Raw genomic sequence first — 21,726 nt, 5'->3', positions numbered from 1 at the left:
AGCTGCTGCAGAGACCAAGCCTGGGCTGCCCCCCGTGCAGCTGCTGCGCTTACAATGGCCGCTCAGAGGGCACTGAGCGCAGACACACAGCAGACAGACGACTCCTGGACTCAAGCAGCTGGCAGCCAAGCCTGGCAGCGCAGAATGAGAGTGGACATCAAGCAGGACCCCACCCCAGCTCCTTTCAGAAGCAGGACAGTGCACGCATACAGGCACAGACTCCCCAGCAGACAAGTGTGAGCTGGGGCCACTGAGCAAGGTTGAAGCTAGGTTTCTGTCCGTCACATCCCACCCCACCCCCTCAGAGCAGCCTGAGTGAATTTTCCTGGTACAAAGTGGTTCTTCTTAAGACAGAATCCTCAATGAAGAGGAGTAGAAAGCAGCCACATAAACCTTTAGTTGGAATGCTTTGGAGAAATTCACGAAGTCATTCATTCCACAAATATTTAGTGTCTTCACGTGCCAAGAACTCTTTGTATAGGGAGAGTAACAAACCATGCATTTCAGGGAAAAAAGAATTTTCAATCTCATTTTATATAATGGAAAGTGCGTAAAGAAATACAACTGAGTGACAGCAAAGAGGTACAGACAGACAAGTGGGCCATAAAGAGCTCCGTAGGGGCTGGCTTACAGGTAAGCAAAAGTCTGCCCAGAGCATGGGCTGAGGGTCAGAGAGTGTTTATGACCAAAGGGTCCATGGAAATTTGGAAATTGCATCTGGTCACTCTGTGCTCCTTCCGTGAAGTGCATGCTTTGTCCTCAGCCCTGAGGTCCACTCACTTAAACAAGAAAGTCACAGAGGCCAGATGCAGGAAAAGAGCAGTCGTCAAACACATGCAGGACAGAAGCAGATAATTAAGATTTGTGCCCTTCAAGGGCCTATATGACTCAGCGTGGGTACCAGCAGATAGCTCATTAAAGCAAAGCCAGCCTGGAAGTTAAATGAGTCTTACCTCACCCCAGGCCTAGGAAGCTGAACCAAAGAAAGCCTGTTTTTTTTTTTAATTTTACTTTATTTTATTTTATATTTTATTTTATTTTATTATTTTATTTTTATTTTTATTTTTATTTTTATTTTTATTTTTATTTTTATTTTTATTTTGGCTTGGTCAGTAAAGCAAAGTTGGTCCAAACCAGAAACACGATAATGTTTTTATACCAAAAAGCAGGTGACCAGGGAGTTCTTCTCCAGGATAGTCTTTTGCACCCCAAACCTAGCTGGTTGCCTTCCTCAGGTACTGCCTGACAAAGACAGCTCTCTTCTGGCCTTGCTATGGATCACATGGGGGAGTGCCAGCTGTGAGCAGAGCTCTGGCCACAGTGATGAAGGCATAGAGCAGGAGCTGCTGCCCGCCTAACAAACGCCAGGGCCTTGCCCCAGGAGAGCCCTGAGGCTACTGAGCACAACCGGGGCTGACCTGTGTCCAGAGAATACCATTCCTGTTGCTCACCCACTAAGCCGAACACCAGCAAAGATTCCTACCCAATTCTCCAACTCTGTGGCCCACAGGATTATGCAGAGGGCTTTCCATTCCCAAGGCCCAGTCTGCACGCAAACCTATTAAATCTGACCCTGAGGTGGGACACTGGCTGGAAAGGTTATGCTCCAATGACCCAGCTGTTTCGTTTTTTCCACTCACCTTCTAACAGCTTCAAAAAGACAACCTATTCCTTAACTAACAGTCAGAAGGGGGAAACCAAACTATAATGGGGCGTGCAAGAAACCAGACAGGAGAGGGAAAAGGAGATGAGAGACTAGGAGAGGAACCAAGCACACAGCCAAAGTCCTCGGCAGAAAGAACAATCACAGGGGTAGTGCAGGGCTGTGAGGCCAAAGGTCTCAGAACCTGAGTCAGCTCCAGGCACTGAACCTCGAATTGGTGCTTTAACAACTGTCCAGCTGTAAGAGAGGGACAAGCGTGGACGGCTCTGCCCGCTCAGACTGGGCTAACAGGATGTGAGAGCACTCTGAGGGGAGCATCTATACCTGCTGTCCTGATTTCCAGCTCATTGAGTTCAGAGGAACCCTTCCAGAGCTGTGTGACATTCCTACTGCCCAAACCCCATTTTCCAGATCTGTGGTTGCTGCTTATGGGCAAGAAGACACTGAGCAAAGATCACTCAGAGACACTGCCCAGATATCCCAGGGAAGTATAAGGAGAAACGACCAAAGTAAACTGAGAACATAAACAAATCAAACAGAAAAGAAGGGTGTTAAGCAGTGGACCTGAACCAGAAGTTTGAAATTGTCACCCCTGGACTGAGACTGCTGCTGCCCAAAAGGACCCAACAGTGACTGCATTTCCAAGTCAGAAGATTTTATGTAACCATCTGGACTTCTGGTTTCTTTGGAAACATGGACGGGGGTCTCACAGGAAAACAGTACAGTTGAGAAGTATCTCCCCAGACAGGATGCTCAGCTCTCCAAGCTCTAACTCAACCCCTGGAGTCTCTCAGCTTCACTCCCAGATGCAGGACACAGTCCAGGCACCCAGGAGACAGCAGATGCCAATCTCAGCAGGGAACTTCCATCTTGAAGAGGCACACTATCTAAAGGCTCTCAACCACCACATGTGTACAGTGTTAGATTTCACTTTCTCCCCATCACAGAGCCTTAAAGGCACAGAGGGCAATGAAAATGAGGGCTGATGTGAAGAAATTAACTTCACTTTCAACAAAATAACATTTAATGTAACCTGTCTAGGGCCAATTCTGTATCAGAACCTGACTGTGTCAGGTTTTCTAATTTCTCACTTAAGATTTATTCAAGTAGCCACCAATGAGAGCCAGAGATGCCTTCTCTCATTCACATATAAATCCCTCTCTCCTTCCCTCTCTCCCCACTTCCTTCCCTCCTTTATGCCCTAATTCCTCTCACTCTGCCCCTACCTCTCCCTCTCCTCAGTTCCCTGTATCTCCCTAACTCTCATTCCTGGCTCCCTAACAGTCTCTTCACTTTCTGATGCCCTGAAGAGGCAATTTCTACAGAATGAAGCTACCAAAACCCCAGAGCTGTGAACCCCAGACAATATTATCAGGTTCTTAACGCTCCACAATTTATCCCGGATTCCTTGAAAGTAAATACACTGCCATCGCTTAGGGGCAGAACTAAAAGAAATGGATCTACTAAGCAAGGCTTGTAAAAGCGAAGGAGCACGGCCCTCCCTAGGACAGCAGGGTGAGGATGAAGGAAGTCTCCGGTTGCATCTACTGACACAGTTCCACCCCTGCTTGGACTCATTTCAAAGGAGGAGTGCATGCACAAAGCAAAGCCAGTGATTGTCTGGGGCCAGGAGGTCTCCCCTTGAGATAAGAGGATGACATCAGATGAGCAGCTCTACTTCTGTACCACGCAAGCCTTCACCTCCTAAGTGTCACCTTTCTAACCTTTGACGGCTTCTATGAATTTTTATTCAGCCTGCTTTCCCCTACACCGGGAAGCTTCCACTAAGCCTCTCTCATGGGTCAGGGTTCCCTGCTTACATCTGCAGAGCCTGACAGGCTCGAATCAGCACTTGAAATAGGAAGCTCTCCAACACAAAGAGGCCCTTAGCTTCCTTCAAGTTACTGAGAAGAGACTTGAGAACAGCCACATGTGTTTATAAAGATCAGCAAGGGAATGAAACCACAGCAGACCAAGCCTACACACAGCAGTCAAAGTTCTGGTAGCATCTATTGAGTGTAACACTAGCACACAGCTATGAAGAATCCTCTCAGGTCCATAAACAAGGCCTCTGTCCTTCTCCTACTACACTGACCAATCGTACTTTTGGCCCTGCGCTCTCTCTCCAAATAATTTTCCTGATGTTCCAAATCTCAATGAGTCTTCACTTTCACCACAAGATTTGACAGTACCACAGAACCTAGAACAACAAAGGTAAGGGCTATACCCAGCTTGCACACCACCATCAGGGACTCTGTAATACTAGACTCATTTTCATAGTGATGCCAGTGTGTTATTTTCCTTTTTTTTTTTTTTTTTTTTCATTTCTGGTGGCTAATCAAAGTATGTTAATACATACATTTCCTGTGTTTAGAAATATTCTTTCAATTTCTAATTTGGTAAATATAAATTAAGAGCTCAGAAAAGAGAAAGCTCTTTGGATTCAATAATTATTTTAATTAATTTATTTGTATTTTATGTGCATGGGTGTCCACATACAGGCATCAGATTCCCTAGAATGAACATTATAGAGGGTTGTGAGTGCCGGAAACCAAACCTAGGTCCTTTGGAAGAGCAAACAGTGCTCTTAACTGCTGAGCCATCTCTCCAGCCCATTCAATAAAATTTAAGAGTATTACAGACCCTAAAACCAAAACTGAGAACTGCTGGCCTAGTAAGCCACCTGTCACCACCCAGCAATGTGTAAATACTCTATGGATAATGAATCAAGCAATCAATTTAGCAAATCACTAGCTACAAATATGTTTCAAAGGCTTAAGCTTAGAATGTGGTACAGAAAATAGCCGGTTTCATCTGCTACTGATTAGTGGCAGCTGTCTCGCAGAAGTCAAGAAAGAAGGGGAAAGACGGCAAAAGAAAAGCAAAGGACGACAAAAATCTTCTGGCTCTTCAATATCAAGTACGAAGGAATTCAAGCCAAGATCAAATCAGGAATAGCCAAGCAACACTTAACACTCTAGGAAAGGAGTGAAAACCCCCTGATTCAACAGCTCGTTTTCTAAGTGAGCAGAAGGAGCAGACCATCTCAGAATCACTTGTTAAGTGATCAGTGCCATCTGTACGATGCACTGTAATGAGATCCCCTCAGGGAAAGCCGCCTCTGGAGCGTTGTTAGCTCACTCCTGCCAGCACCGGGCCACTGACCTCACCAGAAGTCATAACTTCAGCCCACCTCTGCAGCTCCCCTTCTGTCTACACACAGCAGAGTGAGAGCTGCTGTTCTCAGTGCTAGAGGGAGCACAGAGGTCACCTGCGTTCACCCTCCTGGACAACACTGCAGCCTTGTGCTCAGGTGAACAGAAAATGAACTCAGCCAGACAGCACTGAAGATCGGGCCTTCATGCGCACTGGGGCCATTTTTAACCTGGCCTTGCATCAGAGTCCTTGGACCTGACATGTAAGCAGTACAGTTTTGAGTCAAACTGAGAACTGGGACTATTAAAATCCCTAAAATTTCAGATATTGGCAAGAATTATGCCTAAACTAGGCACAGTACAGTGCAGAATGACACCTTTTCTTCTCCCTCTGCTCAGTCTTTCTGGCTACTCGCTTGCTAACCTGAGTTCCTGAGGACAGGAGCCAAGTCTGCTGTGTTCACAGAGGCTAACACAGCACTGTGTGCCTCGTGGGTGCTGGGGGAGGGATGCTGAGCGCTGCTGTGCATGCTCACACTCCTGCACTTTCCTCCAGTTTTTCCACATCTGTTCTAGGTCCCTAAGCAGTTCCCTACAGAATTCCAAGTGACCTGTGGACAGCATTTAGATCAGGCTATCCCTTGTGCACCCTTTCACACTGTACACAAAACCCAAAGTCTTACCATGGGCCAGTGAATTCTGCATGTCCTGCACACTCCCTAACGCGCTGCACTCACCCTTTGGCCTCCTTTGGTCATTGCACATTCTAAACACCCACCTTCTCCAAGGACTGTTTACTTCCGCCTAGAACATTTTCCCCAGACAGTCTTCCAGTTCACCCTGACCTCACACCCTCATCAGGGCAACCAGCAGAGTTGCTCCCAGACCATGGTTATCTATAGCTCTTGCCCCTTTCTGGTTTTGCCTTTTTTCCAGAACTCTCACTGCCGGCCATTACACAGTGACCCTGTGTTTGCTCACTAGGCCTTCACTGCCCAATATGGCAGCTACAGGGCACATGCACTACTGAAATGAAGTCATACTGTAAATATATCACACCAGATTTTAGACTTTAAAAAAAGCCAACCATTTCTTTGCTGCTGTTCGTGCTAACTGCATACTGAAATGATACTGTGGATAGATTAGGTTAAATAGGTCATTGAAGTTGTTTTTATCCATTTATTTGGTTCTTCGGTGCTGGGCTCTCAAACCCAGATCTCACACACGTGCAAGGACTCTATCACTGAAGAACACCCCCAGCTACTTCTTCAGCTTTTTTCCTTTTCACCAAAAAAATATTGTCATATCTATGCTTCATACTGCATCTCTGACATGAGAATGTCAGTTCCTTGGGAACAGCATCTCAATTTGTCCCATTCACCAAAGAATCCGCAAGCCTAGAATAGGACTCTGTACTCAAAGACCCAATGACTGTTAGACCCTCTCCTGGTAGGACCCTTTCTGTCTTACAGTACCCTGGTCAAGGGTTCCCTCCTTCCAGAAACTGTTTGGAACTGCTCAGCTTAGCACTTGTCCCCAACACCTAGAACAGGGAGTGGCACATTTGACTCAAGTTCATAAACTAAACAGCCACTAGCCAAGCTAATCATAACAGGCTGTTCTTATATATCATCTGCCTCATTTAGTTGCCACAGTAAGATTGAAAGAGAAAGAAGAAAGCAATAGACCATTAGACATGAATTTCTGAAGAAAGACTTGAGACCAAGAGAAGTGAAATATCGTAAAATGAGCAAATGAAATAACATACAATAAGCAACTGGCAGAGCCAGAATTCGAGCTCATGTCTTCCAGCTTCCACCCCTGGCAGCAGGCCCTCCACCTGGGGCCCAGATAGCAGCTGGCAGATAGCATCACACACAGAGAGATGATCTGCTTGGCCTGCACTGTTTGTGTCTTTGTTTTAGGCATATTTCTTGCCAATGTCTGAAATTTCAGAGATTTCAATAGCCCCGACTACCAGTTTCATTCAAAATGTGAACGTCTGCTTACATGCCAAGCTCAAGAACCACAATCCAGGAAGATGGAAACAGTCCCAATGCTCCTGGAGGATTCAGGTAATAAACCATTACAGAAAATATGCAAGGTGCCAAATTGTGCCAAGTGCTATCACGAGGAAAAGCAAAGGTGATAGAAAACACCAGGTTTGGGGAATGGTACCTTTGATGAGTAAACTGAGAGATCTTATGATGAGGAAATGATATCTAAACACAACTCTGAGGAGGAAAGGAGCATAATGTGCACATCTGGGGAAGGAATGCCTCCAGCAGATGGAATTGAGAGGAATAAAGAAACATCATCCTTCTAAACATTGGGTTTAGAACACAATGTCCCTTTTACAGTGTGGAACTGTCAATAGAAAGGGGCCTGCAGTCAGTAACAGTCAGTGTTGCCTGCCCACTCTGCATGCAGATATAGACAGTCTTGTGACCAGCTCCCACCAACGGAACATGAATGCTCATGTGTGTTCTCCACATCCTAGCAGCCCAGAGGTGGGTGTGCTTTCTCTGCCTCTCAATACCTTCAGCATCTTCCCACCAGTTACACAGAAACGACAATGAGGACCCAGAGAGTGGAAGATTCAGGGGATGGAAGAAAAAACACCTGATGACCAGGAATCATAACAACAGCAGGCTTACATTAAAGTATATTTATACTAGAAACATTCAAATGTGGAAACTAATTTGTTAGAAATGGACCTCAACTTCTATAACTGTGAAACAAGAAACAGTTCCATTAAGCTTCTCCTCTGTCACAGTTTCTCATAGGGATCTAGTCCAGGTTTGCATGGCCCCTGAAGGCACTGAGCTTGGCCTCTGCATTGTAATTACCTAATTCTGCCTAACACCATCCCTGGACACACCAGTGAGAACGTCCTTCCTCAGCTGGCTTAACTCCAGCCCTCTCCACAGTCCTCACTTCTTGATATATGGAACCAGCTTGTTAACCAAGGTGTTAGCAGCTCAAATCACATATCTACCATCTATTAAAGGAAGGGCAGTCCTCAATCTACGGAACGGACAAAGCCATTCTGAGGAACGACATCCATTCTCAGCCTTAACATATGCCAGGACACCCAAAGTTGGTAGAAACAACAGGAAAGGGAAATATTTTACACGACAACCAAATGTAATATAGGAACTTGGATTAATTCCTAGACAAAATAAAGGTCTGACCTGGGCAAGCTGAGAAATGTAAACTAAGCACTCCTATCATCAATAATAGAACATTACTTTCCTAGTTTTGATCCTAATGCTACTGTGTTACAAATCACAAATGAGAATTCTGCTATTTTTAACAATATTTCAAAACGAAGAGCTAAAAATCTTTCCGAAAAGAAAAGCATATTATTTAAGTCATGTTCTGTGGGAACCAACCACACCTACTAACAATGTTCTACCAGTTGTCCTATTTGATCAAATCACAAAAGCTCACATGAGGACAAAATCCTTAGAAAGGGGGGAAAAGACCAAAATCAACTATTTTTTTCTAGCATGTTATTTATGTAGGCAGATACATGCATGGCTACCATAAGCATGTGGGGGTCACAGAACTCTCCAGTCACTTCTCTGCCTCCACCACTCGGGTCCCAGAGATCCACCTCAGTCAGGCTTGGTGGCAAGTACGTTTAACTACACAGCCATCTCACAGCCCAGAATGTACTTTTCAAAGGTTTGTCTCAACAGCGTTTTTCACTTTTAAGCTTGTCTTCATCACCTTAAATCACTTTCTCTTACAAGTGTCCTAAGGCCTCAAGCCCCCTTCACAGGGAGCTCACGGAGTCATTTACTTGTGCCCCAGGCTGAGACTCTGATAATGAGAATCAGCAGGTGCACTGTGGAAGACCTCACCGGGCCAGGGGAAGCAAGCTCGGGGGGCAGCCCTGTGGCAGCTCTGAGTCCTGAGCTCCTGTCACTCCACCTCAGCTCAGGCCAGCCTCCCCAGTGAAGGAGAGGCGACATTCACCAGATGACAGCGGGTTGTCGCACTCTGTCACATTCAAAGTTCACGCGTCCTCAGCTTCTCGGGACAGTAACTTCACCACACTTGTGTTTCCCAGCACATGGGCCACAGAACTCGTTTAGTAAGTAACGGGTCTCTGTCTATGTGCGTCTCTCTCTGTCTCTCTCTCTCATAGTTGAGAGAAGAAAATAGCAGCGTGCGCTGAACTGGGAAATACCTTGTCATAGACCTATCACAAGCATATAGTTCTAAACAATCGGCAGCAGCCTTCCAAAATCCAAGTGTCTTTCATTTCCAAGAACATGAAATTCCTTCTCCATTCAGAACAGAGGAATGCCGGGACTGAACGTGATAATCACAACGACTTTATCAGATCTGACGTGCATTCCTTTGTGGGGACTAGGTGGAATTCTTAACTGGTCAAAGCCCTTTCACAAAGAAGCATCTCTCTCAAGATATTTACTAATTACAAAATAAAATAAAATGAAACATTACCAGTGCAGAGACCAAACAGATATTGTGTTAACTAGGTAATCAAAGTCAGCATTATCACACAGGCGTGGTGGTGCTCGCCTGTAATCCCAGCACTCAGGGAGACAGAGGCAGGTGGATCTCTGTAAGTTTGAGGTCAGCCTGGTCTACAAATGGAGTCCAGGACAGCAAGCAACACAGAGAAGCCTTGTCTCAAGAAACAAAGTCAGCATTACCAGTAATAAGAGAGACTGATGTGCAGACTTCACATATACCACAGGAAAAGTACAAAATCACTGATGTGGTGCTTTTGCCAAAACACATTAATTCAAGTTAATCATTAAAAAAAAAAAATCACCAAAACCCAAATTGGGGATCATTCCAACAATTAACTGCCCTTAATTAAAGTACAAAGGTGCTCTAAGAACCTGCAGCTGGGGTGCTCACAGACGCAGAGGATGGCTTAGCACCGTCATTTCGAGAGCTCACAGCCTCTCCAAAAGCTTCTAAATACTCACCCCACAGCTTACTGCCGCTCTCACCCTGCGGCAAAGAAGCTTCTTGTTGCAGTGGGCAGAATTATCCGAGCCAGCAACCGGCGCAAGCACAGCGCACGATGTCTGCGGGCGGCCATCCCCAATCAAGATGTGCGTAGCACAGCCCGGACACCCAGGCCCAGCACACCCAAGAGACTAGAAAGCCGGAGGGCGTCTGGGAACACGTCTTCTGGATGTTGACTGGGCACTCACATGAGATCTCAGCAGTATGGCTGCCTGTACAAGGCCTGTACTAGACCATCAGCATTCCAGCATGGATGGGAGAAGGACTCACAAAGTCCCACTCCTAACTGAGGACACACAGGCAGCCATGGATACTAAAAAAAAAAAAAGTCTTCAGGGACAAGCCTCTGACAGATTGCCCATAGCCCAGTGGTCAGTCCTATACTTCTGTGTATATTGGCAAGTCTACTTGGACTCAGTTGGTTTCACGTGTGTGTGTGTGTGTGTGTGTGTGTGTGTGTGTTAATCTCATGCAAGTGTGAGATTAACAAAAAGACATGAATTTGCATTTGAGAGAGGGTGTATGGAGACTCAGGAGGAGTTAGAATAGGAGGAAAGGTAAAGAAACAGGATCAAATGCATTGTACTTGGGTATGAAATTCTCAAAAAAGAATTTAATCCTCATAAAAAATTAAGAAAACATCAGGTCATGAAAAATAAGGGAAGCCTGAAAAACTGCCCACAGCCAGTTTTTGGAAAGATGCCAACTACAGAGCAAGTAAGTTCTGAACTGCATGGTAGACCAGGAAGTGTAAGGAAGCCAGTGAAACACAAACATCTACTCGGCAGCACTGTGCCAGGATGAGTCTCCCGGCTTTGATCACTGTCCCATGTGAGATGATAACATTAGAGGGAAGGTAAGTGCAGAAGTGAAGAGTGCATGCTTAAGACTTTAAGTCAAAAATAAAACAACACTTTAAAAACAACAAAAGCACTTTTTGTTTTTTCAAAAGAACAAAAACTTTTCAAAAAACAAAAGACTTTTCCTAAGGAAAAGACAAGGGAGTGTGCAATCCCATAAGCTATGTTTCATTTAAGCACAGCGCACACTGTACTTCCAGTTTTCTGACCTTAACAGTTAAGGCATGCAAGCAGCTATGCAAACTTCATGTAACACATTTAACTAGTGGTGAGGCTGTGAGAGCTGCCATCCTTTAGCCAGGCCCCTCTCACACTCCTTGAACACCGAGAAGAATGCTAAGAGTCCCTTCTCTCACAGCCATCATAAGCGATCTACAAAGACAGAAGGTATAGACCCCTGGTTTCCTACAGGCATTCACACTGGGTTAAGACGTACAGAGATAGAAAGGAGCTGTCATTAATGCAACAAACATTTCCTGAGTGTCCCGGTCTGCTGGCACATTTTGTAAGCCCTGAGGAAATGAAAAAAAGACCCATATGGCTCCTGGTTCTTGTGAAGCTCACATAAAGGAGGGACAGGCATCAAGAATGCACCACACATGGGCATGCAAAATTCAGAAGACAGTAACTGTTACGAAGCCAGAAATCCAGTGTGATGTGATAACAGCTTCCTGGTTGAGTGGCATCTTTGAGTCGGGATCCCACTCTGATCCTCACCTTTCTAAGTCTGAGCTAATGACAAGATTGTTGTTAAGGATTTCATATGATAATAGAGATGCAGGCTTTAGAACTCCCAGCAAATGAGGGAGTGAGCAGAAATAGTCCACTCTAAAGACCATTGAAGAAGTTAGTAAAAGCCCTAACTTCTCACAGTACTCTAAATTCCACACACCTCACTGACATGGACTCCAATTGCTTATGAATAGACAGACTGCTGATCATAGAAACACACTTCCCCTCTTCTGGGCAACAACAATGAATAATAAATGCAGTTACTGATGGAAGACACAGGCTCACAAGTGGCTCAGGCCAACAACAGCAAAGGAGTGAAGGGAAGTTTGGGGCCTTGCTCTCTACCTGTCAGGAATAGGTGGCAAAATCCTAGCAAGCCATGACTGACTTCCCATGATGGATTCTTCCTTTGCCTACTTTTTTATCACTTGAGCTTGACAGAGGCATCAAAGCCAGGAATGAACCCAAGTCTCAGTGGCCAGCAAGAGCCGGATCTTACACAGCACTGCCACAGCCTCCCTCGGGATGCAGGAATAAGTAGAATTAACATGCTCTTTTCATGGGTGTCAGTGAGGCTGTATCTCCATACAAGAGCCTGAAAAACAGTAAAAGGCTATTAAAACAACTTGAGAAAATAATAATAAACTAATGGTACCTAACACAAACCAACCTCAAACTCAACCTCTTGACATCAGGTGATTCTACACAACCCCTCCCCTCTTTTCCTGACAGAAAGACAGACATGCAGATTCTCTCTCCCTGGTTTGTTCTCTCACTGAACATGCCCTTCTCTCACACACACATACGCACAATCTGTATGCAGTAAAATGTAACCCCAAGTATGTTTAGAAAATATTCTAAGTCTTCAAAGAACATTTTTAAAATACTGGTGCTCCATGAGCTTAAGAATACTATGCTATTTCTGAACTATATCACACCACTGCTCACCTAAGGCAAAGAAAAGATTATCATGTGCTCCAAGGAGTCAGCAACAGTCGCACCGTAGCCACAGAAGCACCGGGGAAACATGCTGGCTCTCCCATGTACCACCTAGAAACCTCTCTCTCTACCCACAAGGCCCTGAGTTCTCTCTGCCCCTTTATCCTCCTTCGTGTGACTGGACCCACAGCTCCACACTGAATTCTTCTCCTTTTCTTTCTCTTTCTTCCTTCTTTTTTTTTTTTTTTTTTTTTTTTTTTTAACAAACGCCTCTACTCTGCCACACCTGCAGCCTCAGAGAAGGAGGGGGAGCTTCAGAACCAGCCAGGGAACAGGAACCCAGCTGCCATGCCCCAGTCCTTCTCTTCATGACCCCTCCATCTCTCCTTACCTCTTCTTCTGTTCCTCAGCCACCTTCACTTCCCAGTCCTTCTCTTCCTTACTCCTCTCCCCCTTTCTGCCTTCCTTCTCCCCATTAACTGGAATGAAGGTGGCAGATCCAAGCCTCTGTGGCTCACCATACCCCAACAGATGCCTGCAGCCACAGCAGCCCCTTCACCTCTCAACTCAGACAGCCCCTACAGCACGGACATGGTCTAGACCTGCACAGCTGTCCAAGGCTGGTGAACTAATCTCCAACCCAGACTCAACCCAAGACTTGGCTGGACAGTCAACTCCCCTGTTATCCCCTGCCTCTCTTCACAGCCCTTCTCCCTCCATAGGTGTTCTGTCTTAGTTAGAGCTAGTATCATGACAACAGAACACCATAACCAAAAGCAAATTTGGGAGGAAAGGGTTTATTTGCATTACTCCACACCATAGTCCATCACTGAAGGAAGTCAGGACAGGAAATCAAGCAAGGTAAGAACCTGGAGACACCGGCTGATGCAGGTTCTGCTTACTGGCTTGCTTCCCCTGGCTTGCTCAGCCTACTTTCTTATAGAACCAGGACCACCAGCCCAGGGATGGAACCACCCACGATGTGCTGGCCCCACCCCTATCAATCACTAATGAAGAAATGCTTTACAAGCTTGCCTACGAGATGCCCTCCTCTCAGATGACTCTAGCATGTGTCAAGCTGACATAAAAATAGCCAGCTAAGGTCACTGCTGCCTCCCTATGTGATGACTGAATTTATGAGAAACAGCAGCAGCTAGGGCTTACTGGCAGGTCAGCACACGTATGGGGGTGTGCCAAACACACTTATTACTTCATCTTTCCAACAACCTAGCAACACTATCTCCCGGTGCCAGGTCTCAGATGTCATGATTTTAGGACCTTTTTATACTCTTAAAAATTACTCAGGAGCCCTAACAAGTCTTACGTGTGTGTCACAAGTACACGATCGTGTACTAGTGAATGTGATTACGTGTGCACATGTAAAGGACAGAGGAGGCTACTGTCCAGGTCTCCCTTGATTGCATCCCACCTGGTTTTTGAGATGGAGCCTCTCACTGAAGCTGGAGCTTATTAGCGTTGCTAGGCTCAGCAAGGGCTTTCCCAACTTGACCCATCTCTTTGACCCTCCAATAAGAGTTCTCATTATTTATGTAAACAGAATGCAAAGAACAGCCTACAGAGCCAGGACAATATCATACATGTGTGCTTCTGGAAAATTCCCCTATATGTTTATGAAATAAAAATGAGGACAAACACCAGAAAACAGCCTCTGTTTTAATCTCTTTTTTAGCCTCTGTGACCAACATACCTGACACAGATTAAGAAAGTTTCCTTCCATTTATGGTTTCAGAGGGTCTCAGTCTATCACGTCATAAAGGGCATAGATGAACATCAGTTAAGGGCTGTAAAGGCCTACTCCTAGTGACCCACTACCAGCACCTAGGCCTCACCTCCTAAAAGTTGCACAGCTTCCCAAAATAGCACCACCAGCTGGAGAAGAAGTGTATAAAACACAAGCCTTATGGGGAACACTTCTAATGCAAACCATAACATGCATGCCCATCAGACAGTGAAAGTAAAGGTTTAAAAGGCCAAAAGCAACTCAGCATTATTATAAGGATTTTTTTATTTATGGCACCCCTCCAACAGTCTCAATGATTCAAGCTGTCTCTGATACACCCAGAGAGTTACGATTTAAGAAAAGGGAAGCTGAGCTTTACTTGACAACTCACACGGCAAGCTTACTGAAGAATGCTGATCTTGATTGCACAGCTCTGCTGCCCTCATCCTGTGTCTTCTGTCTTCACTATGGGGACAGCACTCTCTTCCATCAAAGCAGCCATCACCTTTCAGTATTTAACCTTCCAGCCTCCACTGGAAAGCCAATAACCCCTCAGCTCCTACTCCTGCATCTCCCACCATACACCTCCCTGTCCCCCGCCAGCTCGCTGTCCAGCACTCACACCCAACAAGCATTTTCCTGACTAGTGAAGCCCTAAACCTTGTCATCTTTGATTTTCCAGCCTGTCTGTGCACTGACTGGTCTTCACAATTTCTCATACAACAATGAAACGTAGGATATAAAAAGTGCATATGGAATGGCCCCAACAAGCAGAGGAGAAACAAACTGTATGCAAATACACCTTAACTTTGCACGTTCTCATCTCTGAATCATGGAATTTAGAGAGATTTACAACTTAAACTCCTTTGGTACACTTTTACAGATGACACAACTGTCTTAGTTTAGTTTTTATCGCTGTGATAAAACATCACAACCAAAAGTGACCTGGGGGCGGGGGCAGGGTGATTTCATCTCCCAGCCTCCATCATAAGAAAAACCACAGTAGCAACTCAAGGCAGAAACCTGGAGGCAGGAACTGAAGCAGAGGCCATGGAGAAGTGCTACTGGGTGATTTGCACTCCACAGTTCACCCAGCTTGCTTTCTTAAATAACCCAGGACAATATGCCCAGGGATGGCACCACCCACAGTGGGCCAGGCCCTTTCATATTAATCATTCATCAAGAAAATGCCCCCACCACATTGCTCATAGGCCAATCTGGGGCTTCTGAAGCACTTGGAACAGCTGAGTAGTAAAAATTTTATTTTAAAGTTTAGATGGCTGACAGCTGCCACACTGACAGCATAGGACTCTAAAAGAAAATCCAAACAACCAGCACTCTACCTTCTGTCTCTCAACAGAATCTCAAAAACAGCTTAAAATACTCATAAACTTATTCCTACCTCACTGCCACCCCGTGCCCTCCCTTCACCAAAGTCTTCTGTCCAATGGAAGGACATTAAACCAGCTGCTCAGGACTTTAGGAAGCTGAAATAGAATAGAAAGGCTTAAACCCCAATGTCCCGTGTGACTGTGGGCCAAGAGTTTCCTTCTCTGAGCCTTTGGTCCTCAACTGGAGAATGCAATGCCAGCTACCAACAAGCATCCTCAAACACTCACCAGTTACTGTACTTCATAAATGGTGCCTGGTAATATTCCTGAAGCACTCGACTCAAATTCTAACTTGCCTAAGGCCCCAGAAACCTCTCCCAAGACCTGGAGTCCCCCAGTACTCCATGTGAATGGCAAGAGGACTCCATCACTCCTGCTGGATGTCTGGAGGTCTGTGCCACCACAACCAGAAAGTCCTGAAGGCCCTCGACTCTGCCCTCCGACAACCCTCAGCCAAAAAGTGTCCATACACAGGGCCCTGAAGGCCACCAGAGCCAGCTCAGCCCAGCACCGTCATCCGAGAGGCCTCAATCTCCCCTCCACACAGTGAGGACAAAAGGCCCATAGTATTCGCCTACCATGCATGAAGACCTGGGTTTGCACCCCAATAGTGCATCAAAAAGCGTTGAAAGCATAAGCCCACAATAAAACACTCAGGCGATGGAGGCTGGAGGATCAGATATTTAAGGTCATCCTCAGTTACACAGCAAGTTCAAGGCCAGCCTGGAACAGAAGAAATCCCATCTCAAAAGGAGGGAGGGAGGGAGAGAAAAGGGCTGGATCAGTCATTGTCATTTGGTGGAAGGAAGAAAGGAGGTTGCCAAAGTAAAGCAATAAAAGGCTTATATGGAGTCTGGCAGGGGCCAGTGTCTGGACAGGTCCCTTGCCACCTTCCATCCAGGACACACCCGCACACCTGCCCTCCCACACTGAGCAGGAACTACCTTTCTTTGGATCTTACCTTGATCTTGAAAAGGGAAGACTTGGCCAGACCCTAAAAGAAATGATCCCAGTCAAAATGGCACTGGAACTTTCTCCTTCTCTTTTGAACTAGAGTGATGGGAGAATAAACTGTCCTTGCGATGCACATCAGGGAGACCAAGAACCTGCAGACAGCCTAGGTGAAGGCCTAGGCTGACCTGCCTTAGAGAGCAGGCATGTTACAGGAACAGCCGCAAAGCAGGCACACAGCCAGCACTTGGCAAATACCTCTTTTCATACTTCTTTTTCAAAGTTACAGTCACTAAACTGTAATACTAATGAGAAGACAAGGAAGTGTAGGAGGAGAAGAAAGAACTAGGAAGAGGAGGGATGTAGCCCAGGTCCTTACACACGCTAAGGAAGTGCTCACATATGAGCCATTCTATCAGCCCGACCACAATGCCTCTTTATGGAGCTGCTGCTGTGCTAGGCACTAAGTGAGGGGTCCCTGGTCTTGTCTCTGTCATCACACCCCACACTGTCTGCCACACTGCCCACTGCAGCTCACCAATCCACCTGACATCAACCTAGCCATCCAAAACAAGCAATTTTAGTGAAATAATGCAGTAATGTACAACAGAAAATACTAGAGCACATTGTATTCAATATGTGTAAATACCTCATGAGTCCTTTCACTGATCTATAGGCCAGCAATTAAAAATCTATTTCTCTTTGTGAACCAGTCAGTGGCCCTGAAGAGGAAAAAGCCCAGATTCACAAGAATGCATAAAGTATCTATAATTATTGGCACATCTTACAGACATAAAAACTGACACTTAAAATAATTAAGGCTCTTGCTCAAATTTATGTTGTTTGTAGATGCAACCAAAAATGTAGCTCAAGACTTTCTGCCCTGAGGCTCTGATTTTCTTAGTATCAAAGGCCCTGAAGGATTATCAATGTTTTCATGAAAACTCAGTTATTCCAGCTATTTAGGAAGAGAGAAGAAAGATGAAAGTCCAAAGCCTGCACATAGGCTACATAGCGCGAGCCACCCTGGGAACCTGCTCAAAATTCTGTGACACTGAGACTGCCTCCAAATGAAGAGCAAGAGGCCTGGGGTGTCCATCAGCAGGACAGTTCTTCAATGCCTAGTACTGCCAACAAAGTAGGGGGACGCCTACGAAGGAAAATAACCGGAAATCGAAAAGAATCAGCCTGGGGGAGGGGACTTGGTATTTTGATCTAACCAACAGGATATAATTATGTAGCCTAGGTTGGACTCAGGCTGGTGATCCTCCTGCCTCAACTTCCAGGATGCTGCAATTACAGGTGTGAGCCACCATAACCAGCTTGTTTCTTAAAAAAAGAAAAAGATTACAAAAGAAGGTGAAACCAACAATGGAAGAAATATATATATATTATATATATAAATATTAAACTTCTGCCCATAAAAATTGTGAGCAAAATTTTGTGTCTGATAATGGTTTACTGTGTGTTAAAAGTATGGCTCTTACTTTGCGCAAGTCAGCTAGATGCTAGTCTCAAAACTTGTGCATCGGACATTCAGATGCTAAAACCTTACCAAACCCCAATGACATGGTTTTAAGTCAAGACAGCAAACCCTCCTAAATGGATTTATCTTCCTCATAAAACAGGCCCAAGGAATTTGCCCCTTGCACCACGTAAGGACATAGCCAAGGTGCCCTCCTCAGACACCCTACCGGCCATCACCTTGAACTTTGAACTGCCCAGGACCCAGAATCATAAAAATACATGTCTGTTGTTTTCAAGGCACCCAGTTGTATGCTATTTTGTTACAGCACCCTTAGTGGACTGAGGCCTGCCTCCCAATCTGTAACAATGTGCCTCTACTACCAAAAGTTGTACAAGGATTTGGTGCTCCTACCAGAGAGAGGAAAACAGCACACTCTCATAGAGAGCAAAAGTATGGATTCAAGGTCAGACTAGGCAACTTACTTGAAATAAAAAGGGAGAACCTGACTCAAAATATGGAGTATGAAGAGGACTGGAACTCTAGCTCCATGGTATAGCACCTACACTGCACACACAAATCCCAGGGTTCAATTCCTAATTCAGCAAAAGAAAAAAAAAAATACAAAACAGGAAATGGGCAAATCAAGTCAGCTACTTAATTAGGATCCGTGTATCTGGAACAACTGCTCCTGCCACATAATCCAGTAGGCAGAAAAACAAACACTTGGCTGAGATCAGTCCATTCAGGGAAGACTGAGGGCTGAAAAGGCTCAGGACTCAGGCACACTCACATTGGCCCCTCTTCTTCAGAAGGCGGCAAGAGTGGCCTTATTTCATTTCAGGCTTTTTTTTTTTTTTTTCCTTTAGCAGCATAACCTGAAGCTTTCTGACTTGAAATATCAACTTTAAACAACCAATAAAGAAATAATTTTCTTCAGTTGTCTCCAACAATCACCTGACTCCCTTCACAGCCAGAGCCAATGACTCCAAGTAGCAAGTTTTTAATCATTAATTGTACAACTGTGCATGAATGGGAAAAGTCAAGTAGTGAAAGAGAAATAAGAAAAACTTTCCATCTTCCTTCAGAGGAGCCGCTGTCAGGTTCCTTATGGATTGCCCTAACCAGGAAAGCTAGCTAGATCTCCTGTGTTTTTATATTCTGGTCTATATTCTGTGTTTTTTATTATTGCTGTTGTTACAACAAAGCAACACCAGCCTTATAAACACATCTTGGTAGATAAAAATCTAATCCATATATTAAATTTTTACAAATGAAGTTACCAGAGCAGGAGTAGAAACAATTACTTTCAAACTCCATCATCCCTGGCAGGACCTATAAATTAGGCCAAATACTTGAGGTTGCCATCAGTGTCTCTCTTTGTACTTCACTGCCATTTTCTGGATCAGTGGCTCTACAAACTACTCTTAGGAAAATTACCAACGTCCTTGTCTCTTTGACCAAGAACCTCCTGAATTTTAGTAACATTCGATACCAAAAACTGCGACATCCTTCAGGGGACTCTTGCTCCACAGCAAACCCTTCTTCCTGGAATCCTAAAGAGAGGCACCCCCCACCATCCGATCCCTGACTCCCATTCCCCTCTACAGATTGCTCCAGAATAATCCTGGAAGCATGGAGTCTTAACCAGTATTCCCACTGCCTGCTAACCGCCCGGAACAGAAGAACAGAAACATGATGTCCTCTTCCCCACACTTCAGAGAACAAGTCAGGCAAGCATGCAGCACTCACTGTCTGGACAGCGAGGTGTAATTCACACCTGCTGCACCTCCTTCGTGCCCCAATGGCTGAGAATGCGCTCAGCTTCATCATCTGCCCACTTCCAATCTCCCGAGGCCTCTGAACGTCACACTTCAGCTAATGACCCTCACGGTCTCTGGCTCCCTTCTCCTTCCCAGGCAGTGAGCAGCCCGAGGCTCCCAAGGCTCCCAAAGAGCTGTCCTGGAGTATCTACCCCACCTTCCCATTCCCACCCCCAGTCCAGACCACTGCTTCCTGCTTGTCCCAATCCTGATGCCACCAGCATAACTTGCAGGGCACAGGCATCACACCTGTCTGCCTCCTCAAGGCACATGGCTTCTGTACTTGTGTTCTGCCTCCATGGGCCTGGACTCACGGCCTACACTGACAAGGCACTGAGCTCACAGCACCCCTTCCCGAGGCCCAGGTTTGTGAATCCAGATGCTATGTTCCTCCTTAGACAGTGGGCTCCCAGAAGACACATCTGTACATATTTTGTGTTTTTTTTTTTTTTCTAAAGTTATCTGATACTATTTTCTGGCATGTGTTAACATTGTTCCAAAAAGAAAACGTTTTAAAATGTAAATCCTTAATAAAAATAAATGATCTAAAAGCCTTTGGAGTCTATCTTGTATGACTGGATGCTTAAAGAACCTGGGAGTCACACACATACAAGTCAAACTCCCTCCCTAAAAAGTTTTAGAAGTAACTTGAAAGTCACACACACACACACACACACACACACACACAGAAAACTCGCTGACTGCAAAAAACACTCGTATTTAATGGTTCTAAATCAGGATAATGGCTCTTCCACTTGCAAATGGAAAAAGATTCAGGAGAAACCAGTAAAATCTCTTGGTTTGATAATCTTCTGAAGCCCTAACTGGCTGTCAACAAACACTGACCTCCAGAAGCTGACAGTATGACTAAGGGAGAAAGGCCATATGGTAAGTCAAATGTCCAAGAACTGAAACAGCAATAAATGCAAATGGCTCTGTGTGACCTGTGCCCTTCACCTGGGAGTCCATTCACTTGTATGCACTTCATTCTCTGAAGTTAAGCCCCTTTAAAAGTCACTGAAAAAGGTTTTCAGTCGCTGAAGAGAGTCAGGCTGCAAGGCACGACTTTGCAGGAAACCAGAAGCAGTTACGGTCTACATGTGTTCTCACTCTGTGCCCCCTTAACATCAGCTTTCGTCAAACAGTGCCACGTGATGCTCCCTCGAGGAGTCAAAACTTTGCTGAAGTTTCCTCATGGCCCACGTAAACCTTAAGAACTGCTAAGTTACTGTTTACACGGTGGGTCCAGGGTCAGGGACCGGAAAATCTCTCCAGATTAAAAGGTAGCAAGGTTAACAGACTTCTGAGTTGGCACAAATGAGGGTGTGCCTGACAGCTCGGGAACCCCTCAAACTCCCATGATCCCCCAAGTATTTCACTTCACGAAGTGGTCCCTTGGTGTTTTTTTAAAGGGTAAATAAGCAAGCCACACGTTACTGGGATGGGGGCTGCACGTGGAAATCTCCCCGGCCTCGCGAGCACTTTCCCTCAGAGAGCCCTTCAACGCGGGGGGCCTCTCCCCGTCCGGGCTGCCAAGGCCCCCGGCAGGGCCGGGGACGTCGGGGGTTCGTCCCTCTTAAATCCAGACTGGCCGGTGAGCGGGGCTGGGGTGTGGCGAGGGTGGGGGGCGGGAGGCCCCACTCACCTGCGATTCATGGGCCGGACTCTCACGGCCACCTTGACCGATGCCATGGCTCATCCCGGCCCGGCCGGCGGGGACTGCCACCAGGCCCGCGCCCCGCGGCCGCCGGCCACTCCAGCGACTGCGCCCGCGCCCGCGCCCCCGCCCACTTCCCTGTCCCCCGCCCCTCGCCTGGGGCCGACCTGGAGTTGCTAGGCGGCCACACCTGCCAGGCCACCGAGCATGCCCAGAGCGGCTCCGGCCCGCGTGATCCGCGCCCCGGGCTTTGGCGGCTGCCTGCGGCGCGGGGGGCGGGGCCGGACGGCTGGGCCCCGCCCCCCGCGCGGCCCCGCCCCGGCCTCGCCCCGCCCC

The 21,726-nt window shown here is 46.1% G+C and overlaps 1 protein-coding gene across 2 annotated transcripts in view; it reads right to left on the bottom strand.

Moving 5' to 3' along the window:
* Positions 1-21,478, bottom strand: part of Kif16b (kinesin family member 16B) — a 284,108-nt gene extending 262,630 nt beyond the window's left edge. Inside the window, exon 1 of one of the 2 annotated variants that reach the window (XM_055602578.1) lies at positions 21,379-21,478. In XM_055602578.1, the coding sequence (XP_055458553.1) occupies positions 21,379-21,425 (47 nt within the window). In that variant the 5' untranslated portion in view covers positions 21,426-21,478. Of the gene's footprint in view, positions 1-11,768; positions 11,902-21,378 lie in introns of those variants that run through there. The other variant, XM_055602577.1, reaches the window with a different exon arrangement.
* Positions 21,479-21,726: the final 248 nt, after the last annotated feature.

Source organism: Psammomys obesus, unplaced genomic scaffold, assembly GCF_907164565.1.
Source record: "Psammomys obesus unplaced genomic scaffold, mPsaObe1.curated_primary_1811, whole genome shotgun sequence".
Lineage (NCBI taxonomy): Eukaryota > Metazoa > Chordata > Mammalia > Rodentia > Muridae > Psammomys > Psammomys obesus.
Note: the sequence above shows the minus strand (reverse complement) of the source record. Positions and strands in the feature narration are given on the sequence as shown.